Source organism: Poromitra crassiceps (assembly GCF_964638095.1).
Source record: "Poromitra crassiceps genome assembly, chromosome: 6".
Classification (NCBI taxonomy): Eukaryota; Metazoa; Chordata; class Actinopteri; order Beryciformes; family Melamphaidae; genus Poromitra; species Poromitra crassiceps.
The window spans coordinates 8,543,299-8,563,377 of NC_139627.1; the positions used below are offsets into that span (position 1 = coordinate 8,543,299).

The 20,079-nt window shown below is 45.2% G+C and overlaps 1 protein-coding gene across 1 annotated transcript in view; it reads right to left on the reverse strand.

Annotated features, from left to right (window-relative positions):
- Positions 1 to 20,079, reverse strand: part of gsna (gelsolin a) — a 43,673-nt gene that overhangs the window by 17,297 nt on the left and 6,297 nt on the right. The window contains exons 2-4 of the mRNA XM_083639145.1: positions 10,327 to 10,527; positions 3,301 to 3,455; positions 2,845 to 3,006 (exon numbers count right to left, since the gene is read on the reverse strand). Of these exons, the coding sequence (XP_083495271.1) occupies positions 2,845 to 3,006; positions 3,301 to 3,455; positions 10,327 to 10,522 (513 nt within the window). The 5' untranslated portion in view covers positions 10,523 to 10,527. The remainder of the gene's footprint in view (positions 1 to 2,844; positions 3,007 to 3,300; positions 3,456 to 10,326; positions 10,528 to 20,079) is intronic.

Sequence of the window (20,079 nt, forward strand, 5' to 3'; positions counted from 1 at the left end):
GTCTGCATCCCAACAAGCCCGGCTAACAGGAAGAGGAGAACAGACTGTAGTGAGTCTGCATCCCAACAAGCCTGGCTAACAGGAAGAGGAGAACAGACTGTAGTGAGTCTGCATCCCAACAAGCCTGGCTAACAGGAAGTTAAAGAGGAGAACAGACTGTAGTGAGTCTGCATCCCAACAAGCCCGGCTAACAGGAAGTTAAAGAGGAGAACAGACTGTAGTGAGTCTGCATCCCAACAAGCCCGGCTAACAGGAAGAGGAGAACAGTGAGTCTGCATCCCAACAAGCCCGGCTAACAGGAAGTTAAAGAGGAGAACAGACTGTAGTGAGTCTGCATCCCAACAAGCCTGGCTAACAGGAAGAGGAGAACAGACTGTAGTGAGTCTGCATCCCAACAAGCCTGGCTAACAGGAAGAGGAGAACAGACTGTAGTGAGTCTGCATCCCAACAAGCCTGGCTAACAGGAAGAGGAGAACAGACTGTAGTGAGTCTGCATCCCAACAAGCCTGGCTAACAGGAAGAGGAGAACAGACTGTAGTGAGTCTGCATCCCAACAAGCCTGGCTAACAGGAAGAGGAGAACAGACTGTAGTGAGTCTGCATCCCAACAAGCCTGGCTAACAGGAAGAGGAGAACAGACTGTAGTGAGTCTGCATCCCAACAAGCCTGGCTAACAGGAAGAGGAGAACAGACTGTAGTGAGTCTGCATCCCAACAAGCCTGGCTAACAGGAAGAGGAGAACAGACTGTAGTGAGTCTGCATCCCAACAAGCCTGGCTAACAGGAAGAGGAGAACAGACTGTAGTGAGTCTGCATCCCAACAAGCCTGGCTAACAGGAAGAGGAGAACAGACTGTAGTGAGTCTGCATCCCAACAAGCCTGGCTAACAGGAAGAGGAGAACAGACTGTAGTGAGTCTGCATCCCAACAAGCCTGGCTAACAGGAAGAGGAGAACAGACTGTAGTGAGTCTGCATCCCAACAAGCCTGGCTAACAGGAAGAGGAGAACAGACTGTAGTGAGTCTGCATCCCAACAAGCCTGGCTAACAGGAAGAGGAGAACAGACTGTAGTGAGTCTGCATCCCAACAAGCCTGGCTAACAGGAAGAGGAGAACAGACTGTAGTGAGTCTGCATCCCAACAAGCCTGGCTAACAGGAAGAGGAGAACAGACTGTAGTGAGTCTGCATCCCAACAAGCCCGGCTAACAGGAAGAGGAGAACAGACTGTAGTGAGTCTGCATCCCAACAAGCCTGGCTAACAGGAAGAGGAGAACAGACTGTAGTGAGTCTGCATCCCAACAAGCCTGGCTAACAGGAAGAGGAGAACAGACTGTAGTGAGTCTGCATCCCAACAAGCCTGGCTAACAGGAAGAGGAGAACAGACTGTAGTGAGTCTGCATCCCAACAAGCCTGGCTAACAGGAAGAGGAGAACAGACTGTAGTGAGTCTGCATCCCAACAAGCCTGGCTAACAGGAAGAGGAGAACAGACTGTAGTGAGTCTGCATCCCAACAAGCCTGGCTAACAGGAAGAGGAGAACAGACTGTAGTGAGTCTGCATCCCAACAAGCCTGGCTAACAGGAAGAGGAGAACAGACTGTAGTGAGTCTGCATCCCAACAAGCCTGGCTAACAGGAAGAGGAGAACAGACTGTAGTGAGTCTGCATCCCAACAAGCCTGGCTAACAGGAAGTGAGTCTGCATCCCAACAAGCCTGGCTAACAGGAAGTTGGAATAGTGGAAGTGGAATAAAGTAATGTATTGGGTTACTTGCAAAGTAACAGGAACAGTTCCTCTTTTGTGCCATAAAAAAACACCTGTGGGATAATAAAGTTGACCTTGACAAATATCCAGTGAGATATGGCCTGGTGACACACAACGTAAAAAAAAAAAAACACACAATTTCAGACGGAAGCCCGTCTTTATTGTCACACGAACACACTACAACACATGCATGAACACACTACAACACATGCATGAACACACTACAACACATGCATGAACACACTACAACACATGCATGAACACACTACAACACATGCATGAACACACTACAACACATGCATGTGGCCACAACACACACTCATGCTGACGGTGGCCGGTGAAATATGTCCTCTGCATTTGACCCATCCAGGCTTGTCCTTTCCTCCGGGGGGCAGGCCAGGAGCAGTGGTTGCTTCTTCTTTCCAGCGCCCGGGGACCATCATTGGACCATCATTGGACCAACTTGAGATGTTGTCGTCACTGGTCGGATGACGATCTTCTGCATGTTTTTAGTGGGGGGTTATGTACGGAGGAACCCCCTGGGGGGTACGGGGAGAACATGCAAACTCCACACAGAAAGGCCCTTTCGACGAGATAGCCCACCTGGGCAGTGGGCACTGAAGATATGGGGGGGTCATAACTCCAGCGCCCACAGCGTCCCAGGTGAGAATCGAACTCAGGACCTTCTGACTGTGAGGCGACAGCGCTACCGACTGCGCCACCGTACCCCCTGTAACCTGCAGTGTAGCAGCTACCAATCAGCAATAGTCTTGTTTGTTTATGTCATAATGTAATAATACATTCAACTTATATAGCGCTTTTCTAGATACTCAAAGTCGCTTGAGACAGTCTCTCTGGGCAGTTGAACAGTAGTTATACAATGTCTCAAAAAGAATGTGGTTAATTATGTTTCATTGATGCTACACTTAGAATCTACCCAATTTGTTAATGTAGTATCTATTTCAGCATTTCTTATCATGTATATATCCAGTGATAATGATCTGCTATGGACTTTCTATATTATCTCATATCATTTAGCTTTGTCCAACTCAAATTGCTGCAGTAACTATCACATATACAACTCACATCACCCAGGTCCAGAATGAAGCAGTCTCCCTGGTTGAAGCTGTCCCAGCTGACTGCCACCTCCGTTGCCCGGACGACACGACGACCTTTGACCTGGAGCACCCGCTGCACAGTCACCTCGTTGGTGACCACGTGTTTGAACCCAGATGCCACGCCCCCTTTCTAGAAGATAAAGAGGGTTACAATGAAATTTCTGCTATTTCAGAGAAGTGGCACCTGGTTGAAATTCACAAAATATGATGCTGCTTTTTGATGGATAGTGGGAAACTTAAGTTCTTGTTTTGCAACGATGACCACTTTTACAGACTGGATTGTCATATTTTAGAGATATTAAAGAACACAGTTGGGTTACTCCTATACTCCTATACTCCTATACAAGAACTGTTGTACATGATTCCAGATTTAAAATGTCAAACAAAGATAAATGCAGGACCAAAACGAGAGCTCAGGCCTTACCATGTATTTGATTCCGGACTTGAAGTAGCCCAGAAAGGCTTTGGACTCGTGTCCCTGGACCTCACGGTACTGGATGGGTTTCCCTCCCAGGTAGTCGTCCATCTGGACTGTGAAGATGGCCGCCGAGCCGCTCTCATCCTGGGTGCAGAAATCACCTGGACGAAAGAAGCCAAACACTCAAACATCAGTTTGGTCCTCAGAGAGGACGCCTTGCTTTCTCCTCAGTGCCCGAACCCTGCCCAGAGAGACATGTCTTCTGTCAGACAGGTCTCCTCAGTGCCCTAACCCTAACCCTGCCCCGAGAGACATGTCTTCTGTCAGACAGGTCTCCTCAGTGCCCTAACCCTGCCCAGAGAGACACGTCTTCTGTCAGACAGGTCTCCTCAGTGCCCTAACCCTGCCCAGAGAGACACGTCTTCTGTCAGACAGGTCTCCTCAGTGCCCTAACCCTGCCCAGAGAGACATGTCTTCTGTCAGACAGGTCTCCTCAGTGCCCTAACCCTGCCCAGAGAGACACGTCTTCTGTCAGACAGGTCTCCTCAGTGCCCTAACCCTGCCCAGAGAGACACGTCTTCTGTCAGACAGGTCTCCTCAGTGCCCTAACCCTGCCCAGAGAGACACGTCTTCTGTCAGACAGGTCTCCTCAGTGCCCTAACCCTGCCCAGAGAGACACGTCTTCTGTCAGACAGGTCTCCTCAGTGCCCTAACCCTAACCCTGCCCAGAGAGACATGTCTTCTGTCAGACAGGTCTCCTCAGTGCCCTAACCCTGCCCAGAGAGACACGTCTTCTGTCAGACAGGTCTCCTCAGTGCCCTAACCCTGCCCAGAGAGACACGTCTTCTGTCAGACAGGTCTCCTCAGTGCCCTAACCCTGCCCAGAGAGACACGTCTTCTGTCAGACAGGTCTCCTCAGTGCCCTAACCCTGCCCAGAGAGACACGTCTTCTGTCAGACAGGTCTCCTCAGTGCCCTAACCCTGCCCAGAGAGACACGTCTTCTGTCAGACAGGTCTCCTCAGTGCCCTAACCCTGCCCAGAGAGACATGTCTTCTGTCAGACAGGTCTCCTCAGTGCCCTAACCCTAACCCTGCCCAGAGAGACATGTCTTCTGTCAGACAGGTCTCCTCAGTGCCCTAACCCTAACCCTGCCCAGAGAGACACGTCTTCTGTCAGACAGGTCTCCTCAGTGCCCTAACCCTAACCCTGCCCAGAGAGACATGTCTTCTGTCAGACAGGTCTCCTTCATGAGGATGAGGTTTCCCTCATCAATCCAGCTGACTGTTTAGTCAAATAGACCCGAGTCAGCTTCTTCCTCCCTGTCTGCTTTGAACCAGATGATGCAAAAACTAAGTGTGGGGGGAAAGCATGCAAATGAGGGAGGCAGCAATACCACTTCCTCTGCCAAAACCAATTGTGAGTAGGCCTACGAAGCTTCATGTATTGGCTGAGCAGACTTATTACTTTGACTTAACAATATAGACATAAACCTCATCCTTCTGTGTCTCAAAAGGTCGAAAATCAAAGTTCACTTTGCTTTGATGTCTGACATGTTGCATGTGGCTCTTGTATCAGGCCTGGTTAACCTGTTACCTTATGGTCTGGATACCATAACCTGGTTAACCTGTTACCTTGTAACATTCCACACCTGCTTAACCTGTTACCTGGTAACATTAACCTGTTACCTGGTAACATTGTGAAACATTGTAACATTGTATCTATGTGAAACATTGTAACATTGTATCCACACCTGGTTAACCTGTTACCTGGTAACATTGTGAAACATTGTAACATTGTATCCACACACCTGGTTAACCTGTTACCTGGTAACATTGTGAAACATTGTAACATTGTATCCACACACCTGGTTAACCTGTTACCTGGTAACATTGTGAAACATTGTAACATTGTATCCACACACCTGGTTAACCTGTTACCTGGTAACATTGTGAAACATTGTAACATTGTATCCACACACCTGGTTAACCTGTTACCTGGTAACATTGTGAAACATTGTATCCACACACCTGGTTAACCTGTTACCTGGTAACATTGTGAAACATTGTAACATTGTATCCACACACCTGGTTAACCTGTTACCTGGTAACATTGTGAAACATTGTAACATTGTATCCACACACCTGGTTAACCTGTTACCTGGTAACATTGTGAAACATTGTAACATTGTATCCACACCTGGTTAACCTGTTACCTGGTAACATTGTGAAACATTGTAACATTGTATCCACACACCTGGTTAACCTGTTACCTGGTAACATTGTGAAACATTGTAACATTGTATCCACACACCTGGTTAACCTGTTACCTGGTAACATTGTGAAACATTGTAACATTGTATCCACACACCTGGTTAACCTGTTACCTGGTAACATTGTGAAACATTGTAACATTGTATCCACACACCTGGTTAACCTGTTACCTGGTAACATTGTGAAACATTGTAACATTGTATCCACACACCTGGTTAACCTGTTACCTGGTAACATTGTGAAACATTGTAACATTGTATCCACACACCTGGTTAACCTGTTACCTGGTAACATTGTGAAACATTGTAACATTGTATCCACACACCTGGTTAACCTGTTACCTGGTAACATTGTGAAACATTGTAACATTGTATCCACACACCTGGTTAACCTGTTACCTGGTAACATTGTGAAACATTGTAACATTGTATCCACACACCTGGTTAACCTGTTACCTGGTAACATTGTGAAACATTGTAACATTGTATCCACACACCTGGTTAACCTGTTACCTGGTAACATTGTGAAACATTGTAACATTGTATCCACACACCTGGTTAACCTGTTACCTGGTAACATTGTGAAACATTGTAACATTGTATCCACACACCTGGTTAACCTGTTACCTGGTAACATTGTGAAACATTGTAACATTGTATCCACACACCTGGTTAACCTGTTACCTGGTAACATTGTGAAACATTGTAACATTGTATCCACACACCTGGTTAACCTGTTACCTGGTAACATTGTGAAACATTGTAACATTGTATCCACACACCTGGTTAACCTGTTACCTGGTAACATTGTAACATTGTATCCACACACCTGGTTAACCTGTTACCTGGTAACATTGTAACATTGTATCCACACACCTGGTTAACCTGTTACCTGGTAACATTGTGAAACATTGTAACATTGTATCCACACACCTGGTTAACCTGTTACCTGGTAACATTGTGAAAGGAGGGATCCACTCTCAGATACTCGTGCACTGTTACTGTGGATATTGTGTGCAATACGTTCCAGGCATCATTTTGAGATGACGTCTTGTAATCTGAGGCGACTGTCTGTGGACAAAATGGTGTCTTTGCCTCTTCTACAAAGCATTTCTCCCTGCATGTTGAACACTGCTACAAAATGGTGGATCTACAAAGAAGCCTCTTGCTCTTTGATTCTGAGGTGCTTCTGAAACTGTAGCCTGGAAAGCAGATGACTCATTGCGAGCTGGTCACACTGTCTGCAAGACACATCTGGCCCCCCTCAGTGAGAGGAGGGGAGGAATCAGGTCAGTCAGCAGAAATGCAACAGTGAAGCCATATCTTCTATCATTTCACAATTCAAGGGCCGACAGTATTCAGTAAAAGGACAAATAATCGCACTGAAGCCTTTTGTCAGAGATGTTTTTGCTCTTCTTCCTACTGGGTTTGGTGCATCAGATGCAAATGGTAAATGTTGCTCCGATGTGCTGTGTTATATGAGTTAATGTTGCTCCGATGTGCTGTGTCCACCAGCACTTCACCCTCCTCCCCTCTGGCCGTAGATATAGACAGCCTTTGTGCAAAAAGGCCCGTTTTGGAAAAAGCTTTGTCCCAACTGCCATAAAAACCCTAAATATATAACCGTAACCCCTCTCTCCTGCTTACCATGTGATGTGCTTTTTGTCTCTGCTCGGCTACTCCATTGTCTTAAGTGTTGTTCTATGTATCCATTTATGTCCCTAATGTTTGTGTTTCTGTACGCACCGCCCGTGAAAAAGAATTTCCTCTTTGAGGACAATAAAGCTATCTATCTATCTATCTATCTTATATGAGTTATATGAGTTAAATGTGTTATATGAGTTGTTTACCAGCTAACCTTGTGATTCCATGACACTGTGCTTACATCATGATCATATGACTCGTTTAGCATAAGGCAAGGAAGCAACACTCTTTGAGTGTCTCAGTGTCTCAGTGTCTCAGTGTCTCAGTGTCTCGTCTCAGTGTCTCAGTGTCTCAGTGTCTCAGTGTCTCAGTGTCTCGTCTCAGTGTCTCAGTGTCTCAGTGTCTCAGTGTCTCATCAAAACACAAGACACAAGAAGAGTGAATAAAGAAATACACCTGTAAAAAAACTAAATGGAACGGGAAGACGAGGTACATCAGCTAATACCTTTTTCAATAGAGTTGATGTATTTTAGGGTGGATTTCCCCTTTAATATCTGCACATCCATAAAGCTAAATAAACTGTTGTTGAAAAAATAATCCAACTTCATGATATTCACTAGAACAGGCATCAGCCACCTAGGGCACGGGTGCCACGTAGGGCACGGGTGCCACCTAGGGCACGGGTGCCACCTATGGCATGCGAAGGGTTAACCAGTGCAGTGGCTGGCACAGCAGCACACAGTAGCTATAAGTGTGCAATTGAGATGTTTTTTGTAGAAATGTTTAAATGCCCTTCCAAATGACCTCTTTCACAGCCATTTGCATTTGCGCGACCTGCTATTTAGGATATTTACGGTAGTTACCCAAGCTCTGATTGGTTAGCCTCCTTGCTTTCCATCAGAGCCATGTATATAGAAGAGTCGCGACATCTCCATTCACTACAATGGACCAGTTTTTTACTCTAAAGAGTTCCAGGAAGTAAGGTCCTGGATTAAGCAGCACTGTCGAGTTGCAGCAAAATGGACAGTTTGTGTGTGTTTTTTTTAATCAAATTGTACATTATCAGTAGGGCTGTGCCGATTCACTTATCTCCCGATTCGATACTATCACGATACTTTGGTGCCGATTCGATATATATTGCGATTCACGATTATTGCGATTCTACGATTATTGCGATTCGATATTACGATTTATTGCGATTTTTGTTTATTTTTTTCTTTTATTTTTTCAGTTTGTTTGCTTTTTTACACTAGATTAGAACATGGGAAAAGTTGAATCATACACTAGAGACTGTATATTATATATCATGAGTAGGGCTGGGCGATATAGTTAAAAACAGGGGCGGACTGGGATCATAATTCAGGCCGGGCATTAGATACCAAGCAGGCCAGGCCGATATGGGCCAACGCGCGTGAAATTTGGGCCGTTTGAAGCCAGATTTGGGTCCAATTTTACAATGAGATGCACCCACTTTAACCCTGAAGTGTAATTATTACTTCAGACTAACTAATAAAGTAATAAAACCACTAGTAAACCAGTAGGCGGCGCCTGGCCTGCTGTTCAGTGAGTGGCCTGACTGCAAGCACCCAAAAAAAAAAAAAAAAAAAAAAATTTTTTTTTTTTTTTTTAATTTGCGATTATCGATTCTGGAATAAAAGATCGATCCAAAAAATCGTGACATTAAAAATCGCGATACTTAGGTGAATCGATTTTTTCCCCCACCCCTAATTATCAGCTTTATTTTAGCATTCAAAAGTAGTGCGAGACCCCTTCCTGGCTGTTCATTGGCTAATGAGTCACGCATTTTGGTCCTCTGCTGTCGCCACTCTCTCTCTAGAGGACACTACTTTCCATGCATTCCATACATTCCAGCACAGCACAGAGCAGCCTTGAGCCTTGGGCACACTGATTGAGAAGCAAACAGTCATAAGAAGTTTAAACCACAGACTTTGATATGAACTGTTGTGAACTGATATGAACTTGTTTGTGTTTGCCTTAGTAACTGCCTGTCAGCTTCGTGTATAGGGCTGGGTTCAAAAAATCGATTCTCCGATTTTTAATCGATTTTCATTTTAATCCTCGATTATCGATTCATATGTCCAGAGATCGATTTTTTTTTAATTTTTTTTTTTTTTTTTAAATAAACAGGCTAAAATATTATGCTGTGTGTGGTAGTTGAAACATAGTTTCAAGTTGACGTTTAATTATGTTTGTAGTTGAAACAAAAACATAAATACTGTAGGCTACATGAATGGAAATGTTTGATCATTATTAATATCTACTTTTAGAAATTAAATAGGCTGAAATCAAATCACTGTGCATAATTGTGAAAGTGTCTTTATTGACAGATGAAAAGGCTGTTATTTACCCTTTGTCACCACCTGGTGAGTAAATATATGTGTAACTAAAACCATTAAAATTGACAACAGGTCTGCAACTTTTTTTCCCCATGTATCTACTTGGCTGGTTGGGAACCCCTGTGTTACATAACTGGACAGTCATGTAATTCAGGGTACAGCTCAAAAACCACGTTTTGGTATCACTAACCAAATCAATATTGAAAATTGATTGAATCGGAATCGAATCGAATCGAAATTAATCGATTCGCAACCTTGTGAATCGGAATCGAATCGATTCTTGAAATTTGAACCAATACCCAGCTCTATTCGTGTATGTTGCTCTTTTGTGTTTGATAAGCTGAAGACAATTTTCCACTCTGGTGGACAAGAAAGTTGTGCAATGTGCAAAAAAGAAAAAGAAAAGAAAAAAAAAGGGGTCCGGGGACCCCCGGGGGCCCTTGAAGGTGTTCGAGAAGCTCCCCAGCAAAAAGGGGAATAATTTATTTTCACCATAATTCCATTCATAAGTAACACAATGACAGAATGACTATTGACTATTGACTATGACTATTTTGGTCATGGGTTTCACACACTTTCTGTAATAAAACATCTAAAAGCAAAAATGGGGGACCCTGCTGGGACAAAATCGTATCAAATGGGAGTCCGCGGTCTACTTTGTGTCAGTTGGTCTTTGAAGTGAAAAAGTGTGAGAACCATTGCCATAAAGGAAACGCTTAGTTCTCTGCGATAAAACACTAACCCAGCTGCAGCGCACTCACCGAGCCAGAAGTGGAGGTCGTACTGCAGGTTCCCCGAGCGCTGCTTGATGGTGTTGAGGATGAGGTAGGCGTCTCCGGTGTAGAACCCTCCGTACAGATTCTGTGGCACCGGCACCAGGTCAAACTTCTCAATCCTCCACACCTGGAGCCCTGGCTGCTGCCCGGCCCGCTCGAACTCTGGGTGGTACGCTGCCATCCTGCCTGGGGGAGAGATCAGACACTCACTTCAGATTGGCTCTTTTGGTTAGTTGATTAAGGGCTCTGTCTGTCCTGTCCCACTGATGATGTCATGAATTGTGACATCATCAGTGATGTCAGAGGGATTGTGACATCACACACACACACACACACACACACACACAAGAGACACACCCACACACACACACACACACACACACACACACACAAAGTCCCAGTGATGATGTCATCAGTGATGTCATGAATTGTGACATAATCAATGATGTCAGAGGCATTGTGACATCATCAGTGATGTCATAGGAGGTTGTGATGTCATAAAAGCAGTTGTGACATCATCAGTGATGTCATAAGAGTCATAAGACCCCCAGGGGCAGACACTGAAAGAAGTGGGAGTCTGGCTTCAGACAGGAGTCTGGACAGCTGTATGATGCGAGCTCCAGGACAGATGGCATCCCTGAAGAATGCCATCAAGGAGCAGCCAGGGCGAGGCCGCGCAGCGAGCGAGCCTAGCAATCGAGCACGCGTAGCGCGCAAGATGCCTAGTTTAGAAGAAGGACAGTGTGCACAGACATTAATTATTTGGGAAATAAAAAGATGTGTGCACCAGATTTAGCAATACGCTAATTTGCATCTGTAGTCCTTGACACACACAAAAAAACAAATAAAAACATAATAAGAAATATAGCCGCAAGCGGCGATGGCCGGGGTTCAAGCCTTGCGCAGATGACAAAGCTTCTGATTCTGACTAGGACATCCTCCTTGATATATCTGACAAGTTTCGCGATCATTGGACAAACAGGTGTGGAGTTACAGCCTTTTTTATGTTAAGCCACGCCCATTTCTGGTGTTTATGGCGCCCCCTTTTGGTCAAATTGCACAAAATTTGACACACATGGTCTAGGATGGTCTCCGAAGACCTCCTGCAAGTTTCGTGAAGATTCCTTAATCGGTCATGAAGTTATGACAATTTAGCTGTGAGGCCACGCCCTCTCACAACTTTAACGATCAATATCTCCAAAACTAAAGTAGATTTCAAAAATCCACCAATCACGATTGTAGAGCTTGCTCCATAGATGCTTCCTGGCGATTCTGGTGGAAATCGGTCCAACGGTCTAGGAGGAGATGCAAAAAATGTGTTTTCCAAACTTTTCCAAATATCTCAAAAACTTTCCAGGCGGACATTGAGGGTCCTTATAGCAAATTTGTAGAGCAGGTCCACCTGAACATCTGGAAAAAAAAAGTTTGAAAATCGGACCAACGGCGTGGAAGTTATGGCCTTTAACGTAAAACTGTCGATTATAGCGCCACCTTCAGGCCGATTCGAAAAATCTTTTTTGAGCACCTACCTGCCAACAATATCTGTCATTGGGCCAAATGTCAGGTCTCTACCATTTACCAACTCACGGGAATTTGCGTTGGGGCAGATGAACAACAAGAAGAAGAAGAAGAAGAAGAAGAATAATAATAAACCAGCACAAAAACAATAGGGTTTCAGCCCCTTCAGGGCTTGAACCCCTAATAACAATACAATACAAAACAAAGCATCACAATATTATCACAATAAATATCACGACTGCAGTAACAAATACAGTACAGAATACAATAAGTACACAAGACATAATTTAGTAGTAGGAGTAGTAGTAGTAGTAGGCGCAGTACCCGGTTTCGAACACAGCCATAGTATCAAAAATGACACAAAGTACAGTAAAAGCAGCCATCTTACCTACATAATGTCATAAGATATAGTACAAGGTTCCTGGTCAATTCACAGTGAAAGGGCCAAAGCTACACTATCATACACTGACCACAACGCACAATCCTTCATCTACTCTATATTGCACTACACTACACGACACGACACGACACGACACGACACGACACGACACGACACGACACGACACGACACTACACTACACATCATTCTCTTCACTGTACATTACAACCCTACATGTACTCACCTCACCTCACCTCACCTCACCTCACCTCACCTCACCTCACCTCACCTCACCTCAACTCACCTCACCTCACCTCACCTCACCTCAACTCACCTCACCTCACCTCACCTCACCTCACCTCAACTCACCTCACCTCACCTCACCTCACCTCAACTCACCTCACCTCACCTCACCTCAACTCACCTCACCTCACCTCACCTCACCTCACCTCACCTCACCTCAACTCACCTCACCTCACCTCACCTCACCTCAACTCACCTCACCTCACCTCACCTCACCTCACCTCAACTCACCTCACCTCACCTCACCTCACCTCACCTCAACTCACCTCACCTCACCTCACCTCACCTCAACTCACCTCACCTCACCTCACCTCACCTCAACTCACCTCACCTCACCTCACCTCACCTCACCTCACCTCAACTCACCTCACCTCACCTCACCTCACCTCAACTCACCTCACCTCACCTCACCTCACCTCAACTCACCTCACCTCACCTCAACTCACCTCACCTCACCTCACCTCACCTCACCTCACCTCAACTCACCTCACCTCACCTCACCTCAACTCACCTCACCTCACCTCACCTCACCTCACCTCACCTCACCTCAACTCACCTCACCTCACCTCAACTCACCTCACCTCACCTCAACTCACCTCAACTCACCTCACCTCACCTCACCTCACCTCACCTCAACTCACCTCACCTCACCTCACCTCACCTCAACTCACCTCACCTCACCTCAACTCACCTCAACTCACCTCACATCACCTCACCTCACCTCACCTCACCTCAACTCACCTCACCTCACCTCACCTCACCTCACCTCACCTCACCTCACCTCACCTCACCTCAACTCACCTCACCTCACCTCACCTCACCTCACCTCAACTCACCTCACCTCACCTCACCTCACCTCAACTCACCTCACCTCACCTCACCTCACCTCAACTCACCTCACCTCACCTCACCTCACCTCAACTCACCTCACCTCACCTCACCTCACCTCACCTCACCTCAACTCACCTCACCTCACCTCACCTCACCTCACCTCACCTCACCTCACCTCACCTCACCTCAACTCACCTCACCTCACCTCACCTCACCTCACCTCAACTCACCTCACCTCACCTCACCTCACCTCAACTCACCTCACCTCACCTCACCTCACCTCAACTCACCTCACCTCACCTCACCTCACCTCACCTCACCTCAACTCACCTCACCTCACCTCACCTCACCTCAACTCACCTCACCTCACCTCACCTCACCTCACCTCAACTCACCTCACCTCACCTCACCTCACCTCACCTCACCTCACCTCACCTCACCTCACCTCACCTCACCTCACCTCAACTCACCTCACCTCACCTCACCTCACCTCACCTCACCTCACCTCACCTCAACTCACCTCACCTCACCTCAACTCACCTCACCTCACCTCAACTCACCTCAACTCACCTCACCTCACCTCACCTCACCTCACCTCACCTCACCTCAACTCACCTCACCTCACCTCACCTCACCTCAACTCACCTCACCTCACCTCAACTCACCTCAACTCACCTCACCTCACCTCACCTCACCTCACCTCACCTCAACTCACCTCACCTCACCTCACCTCACCTCACCTCACCTCACCTCACCTCAACTCACCTCACCTCACCTCACCTCACCTCACCTCACCTCACCTCACCTCACCTCAACTCACCTCACCTCAACTCACCTCACCTCACCTCACCTCACCTCACCTCAACTCACCTCACCTCACCTCACCTCAACTCACCTCACCTCACCTCACCTCACCTCACCTCAACTCACCTCACCTCACCTCACCTCACCTCAACTCACCTCACCTCACCTCACCTCAACTCACCTCACCTCACCTCACCTCACCTCACCTCACCTCAACTCACCTCACCTCACCTCAACTCACCTCACCTCAACTCACCTCACCTCACCTCACCTCAACTCACCTCACCTCACCTCACCTCACCTCACCTCACCTCAACTCACCTCACCTCACCTCAACTCACCTCACCTCACCTCACCTCACCTCACCTCACCTCACCTCACCTCAACTCACCTCACCTCAACTCACCTCACCTCACCTCACCTCACCTCAACTCACCTCACCTCACCTCAACTCACCTCACCTCACCTCACCTCAACTCACCTCACCTCACCTCACCTCACCTCAACTCACCTCACCTCACCTCACCTCAACTCACCTCACCTCACCTCACCTCACCTCACCTCACCTCAACTCACCTCACCTCACCTCAACTCACCTCACCTCAACTCACCTCACCTCACCTCACCTCACCTCACCTCACCTCAACTCACCTCACCTCACCTCACCTCACCTCACCTCAACTCAACTCACCTCACCTCACCTCAACTCACCTCACCTCAACTCACCTCACCTCACCTCACCTCAACTCACCTCACCTCACCTCACCTCACCTCACCTCACCTCACCTCACCTCACCTCACCTCAACTCACCTCACCTCACCTCACCTCAACTCAACTCACCTCACCTCACCTCACCTCAACTCACCTCACCTCAACTCACCTCACCTCACCTCACCTCACCTCACCTCACCTCACCTCACCTCACCTCAACTCACCTCACCTCACCTCACCTCACCTCACCTCACCTCACCTCACCTCAACTCACCTCACCTCACCTCACCTCACCTCACCTCACCTCACCTCACCTCACCTCACCTCACCTCAACTCACCTCACCTCAACTCACCTCAACTCACCTCACCTCACCTCACCTCACCTCACCTCACCTCACCTCACCTCAACTCACCTCACCTCAACTCACCTCAACTCACCTCAACTCACCTCAACTCACCTCACCTCACCTCACCTCACCTCACCTCACCTCAACTCACCTCACCTCAACTCACCTCACCTCACCTCACCTCAACTCACCTCACCTCACCTCAACTCACCTCACCTCACCTCACCTCACCTCACCTCACCTCACCTCACCTCACCTCACCTCACCTCACCTCACCTCACCTCACCTCACCTCACCTCAACTCACCTCAACTCACCTCACCTCACCTCACCTCACCTCACCTCACCTCACCTCACCTCAACTCACCTCACCTCAACTCACCTCAACTCACCTCAACTCACCTCAACTCACCTCACCTCACCTCACCTCACCTCACCTCACCTCAACTCACCTCACCTCAACTCACCTCACCTCACCTCACCTCAACTCGCCTCACCTCACCTCACCTCACCTCACCTCACCTCACCTCACAGCTTGCTGCGATCAGCTGTGATTGTTTTTCTCACTCTGGTGGTGTGGCTGCAACACACTTGAGAGTCAAGTCAGTATTTAGTCAACTTAACTTACTACTGTAGAGATAACTTTACTACTGTAGAGATAAGAAGAGTCCATCTGCGATAAAAACCCCTTTCAATCTCTCTGTTAAAACTCCCCCATTTGTAAGAGGTTTGCTCTGAAGCCACTCCCTGAGCCTCAGCGGTTGCCATGGATACGAAGATAAAGTTGAGGTTATAGTTAGATGTGAGTCACTGGTGCCCTGAGCTCAGGGTGTTTCCTGCAGCCAGCGAGCAGGAAGAGGAGGTGCTGTGGGCCCTGACTCACACTGGGACAGTCTGGATATATTTATTCTTGTAGAGCGAAGAAGCCTCTGTTACTGCCAGCCCAGGGATGAGAACACATTCTCTCTGTGATCGCTTGCTTTTTCTGTTTCAGACAAACCCACCTGCGGTCTACACTCACTCACACACGCGCACACGCACGTGCGCACACGCATGCACACAACACACACACACACACACAAACAGGCGCGACACGCATGCACGCGCACACTACACACACACACACACACACATACACTCACACACACGTGCACACGCATGCACACAACACACGCACACACTCACACACTAACTCACACACGCGCACACGCATGCACACACACACACACACACTCAAACAGGCGCGACACGCATGTACGTGCACACACACACTCACTCACACACACACGAGAGAAGTAGTGTTCCCAAACAACAAACAAACTCTCTGAAGAGAAGTAGTGTTCATAAACAACAAACAAACTCTCTGAAGAGAAGTAGTGTTCACAAACAACAAACAAACTCTCTGAAGAGAAGTAGTGTTCACAAACAACAAACAAACTCTCTGAAGAGAAGTAGTGTTCACAAACAAACAACAAACAAACTCTCTGAAGAGAAGTAGTGTTCACAAACAAACAACAAACAAACTCTCTGAAGAGAAGTAGTGTTCACAAACAACAAACAAACTATCTGAAGAGAAGTAGTGTTCACAAACAACAAACAAACTCTCTGAAGAGAAGTAGTGTTCACAAACAACAAACAAACTCTCTGAAGAGAAGTAGTGTTCATAAACAACAAACAAACTATCTGAAGAGAAGTAGTGTTCACAAACAACAAACAAACTCTCTGAAGAGAAGTAGTGTTCACAAACAACAAACAAACTCTCTGAAGAGAAGTAGTGTTCACAAACAACAAACAAACTCTCTGAAGAGAAGTAGTGTTCACAAACAACAAACAAACTCTCTGAAGAGAAGTAGTGTTCACAAACAACAAACAAACTATCTGAAGAGAAGTAGTGTTCACAAACAACAAACAAACTATCTGAAGAGAAGTAGTGTTCATAAACAACAAACAAACTCTCTGAAGAGAAGTAGTGTTCACAAACAACAAACAAACTATCTGAAGAGAAGTAGTGTTCACAAACAACAAACAAACTCTCTGAAGAGAAGTAGTGTTCACAAACAACAAACAAACTCTCTGAAGAGAAGTAGTGTTCATAAACAACAAACAAACTATCTGAAGAGAAGTAGTGTTCACAAACAACAAACAAACTCTCTGAAGAGAAGTAGTGTTCACAAACAACAAACAAACTCTCTGAAGAGAAGTAGTGTTCACAAACAACAAACAAACTCTCTGAAGAGAAGTAGTGTTCACAAACAAACTCTCTGAAGAGAAGTAGTGTTCACAAACAAACTCTCTGAAGATAAGTAGTGTTCCCAAACAAACAACAAACAAACTCTCTGAAGAGAAGTAGTGTTCACAAACAACAAACAAACTCTCTGAAGATAAGTAGTGTTCCCAAACAAACAACAAACAAACTCTCTGAAGATAAGTAGTGTTCCCAAACAAACAACAAACAAACTCTCTGAAGATAAGTAGTGTTCCCAAACAAACAACAAACAAACTCTCTGAAGAGAAGTAGTGTTCACAAACAAACAACAAACAAACTCTCTGAAGAGAAGTAGTGTTCCCAAACAAACAACAAACAAACTCTCTGAAGAGAAGTAGTGTTCACAAACAACAAACAAACTCTCTGAAGAGAAGTAGTGTTCACAAACAACAAACAAACTATCTGAAGAGAAGTAGTGTTCACAAACAACAAACAAACTCTCTGAAGAGAAGTAGTGTTCACAAACAACAAACAAACTATCTGAAGAGAAGTAGTGTTCATAAACAACAAACAAACTATCTGAAGAGAAGTAGTGTTCACAAACAACAAACAAACTCTCTGAAGAGAAGTAGTGTTCCCAAACAAACAACAAACAAACTCTCTGAAGAGAAGTAGTGTTCACAAACAACAAACAAACTCTCTGAAGATAAGTAGTGTTCCCAAACAAACAACAAACAAACTCTCTGAAGATAAGTAGTGTTCCCAAACAAACAACAAACAAACTATCTGAAGAGAAGTAGTGTTCACAAACAACAAACAAACTATCTGAAGAGAAGTAGTGTTCACAAACAACAAACAAACTATCTGAAGAGAAGTAGTGTTCACAAACAACAAACAAACTATCTGAAGAGAAGTAGTGTTCACAAACAAACTCTCTGAAGAGAAGTAGTGTTCACAAACAAACTATCTGAAGAGAAGTAGTGTTCACAAACAACAAACAAACTATCTGAAGAGAAGTAGTGTTCACAAACAACAAACAAACTATCTGAAGAGAAGTAGTGTTCACAAACAACAAACAAACTATCTGAAGAGAAGTAGTGTTCACAAACAACAAACAAACTATCTGAAGAGAAGTAGTGTTCACAAACAACAAACAAACTCTCTGAAGAGAAGTAGTGTTCACAAACAACAAACAAACTCTCTGAAGAGAAGTAGTGTTCACAAACAACAAACAAACTATCTGAAGAGAAGTAGTGTTCACAAACAACAAACAAACTATCTGAAGAGAAGTAGTGTTCACAAACAACAAACAAACTATCTGAAGAGAAGTAGTGTTCACAAACAACAAACAAACTATCTGAAGAGAAGTAGTGTTCACAAACAACAAACAAACTCTCTGAAGAGAAGTAGTGTTCACAAACAACAAACAAACTATCTGAAGAGAAGTAGTGTTCACAAACAAACAACAAACTCTCTGAAGAGAAGTAGTGTTCACAAACAACAAACAAACTCTCTGAAGAGAAGTAGTGTTCACAAACAACAAACAAACTCTCTGAAGAGAAGTAGTGTTCACAAACAACAAACAAACTCTCTGAAGAGAAGTAGTGTTCCCAAACAACAAACAAACTATCTGAAGAGAAGTAGTGTTCACAAACAACAAACAAACTATCTGAAGAGAAGTAGTGTTCACAAACAACAAACAAACTATCTGAAGAGAAGTAGTGTTCACAAACAACAAACAAACTATCTGAAGAGAAGTAGTGTTCACAAACAACAAACAAACTCTCTGAAGAGAAGTAGTGTTCACAAACAACAAACAAACTATCTGAAGAGAAGTAGTGTTCACAAACAAACAACAAACTCTCTGAAGAGAAGTAGTGTTCACAAACAACAAACAAACTCTCTGAAGAGAAGTAGTGTTCACAAACAACAAACAAACTCTCTGAAGAGAAGTAGTGTTCACAAACAACAAACAAACTCTCTGAAGAGAAGTAGTGTTCACAAACAACAAACAAACTATCTGAAGAGAAGTAGTGTTCACAAACAACAAACAAACTCTCTGAAGAGAAGTAGTGTTCACAAACAACAAACAAACTATCTGAAGAGAAGTAGTGTTCACAAACAAACTCTCTGAAGAGAAGTAGTGTTCACAAACAACAAACAAACTATCTGAAGAGAAGTAGTGTTCACAAACAACAAACAAACTCTCTGAAGAGAAGTAGTGTTCACAAACAACAAACAAACTATCTGAAGAGAAGTAGTGTTCACAAACAACAAACAAACTATCTGAAGAGAAGTAGTGTTCACAAACAACAAACAAACTATCTGAAGAGAAGTAGTGTTCACAAACAACAAACAAACTCTCTGAAGAGAAGTAGTGTTCACAAACAACAAACAAACTCTCTGAAGAGAAGTAGTGTTCACAAACAACAAACAAACTATCTGAAGAGAAGTAGTGTTCACAAACAACAACACAGCCTCTCTGAACAGGGGCGCTGCTGCTGCTGCACTTTTCTGTGCAACCACTGCTGTATTTGTCTCTTTGATTTAATGACACGTTACTTGAACTCTGCTTATAAAAGACAGTGAAAACATCAATGCTTTCTAGCTGCTATGAAAGCGCCATGTGTTGCAGCTG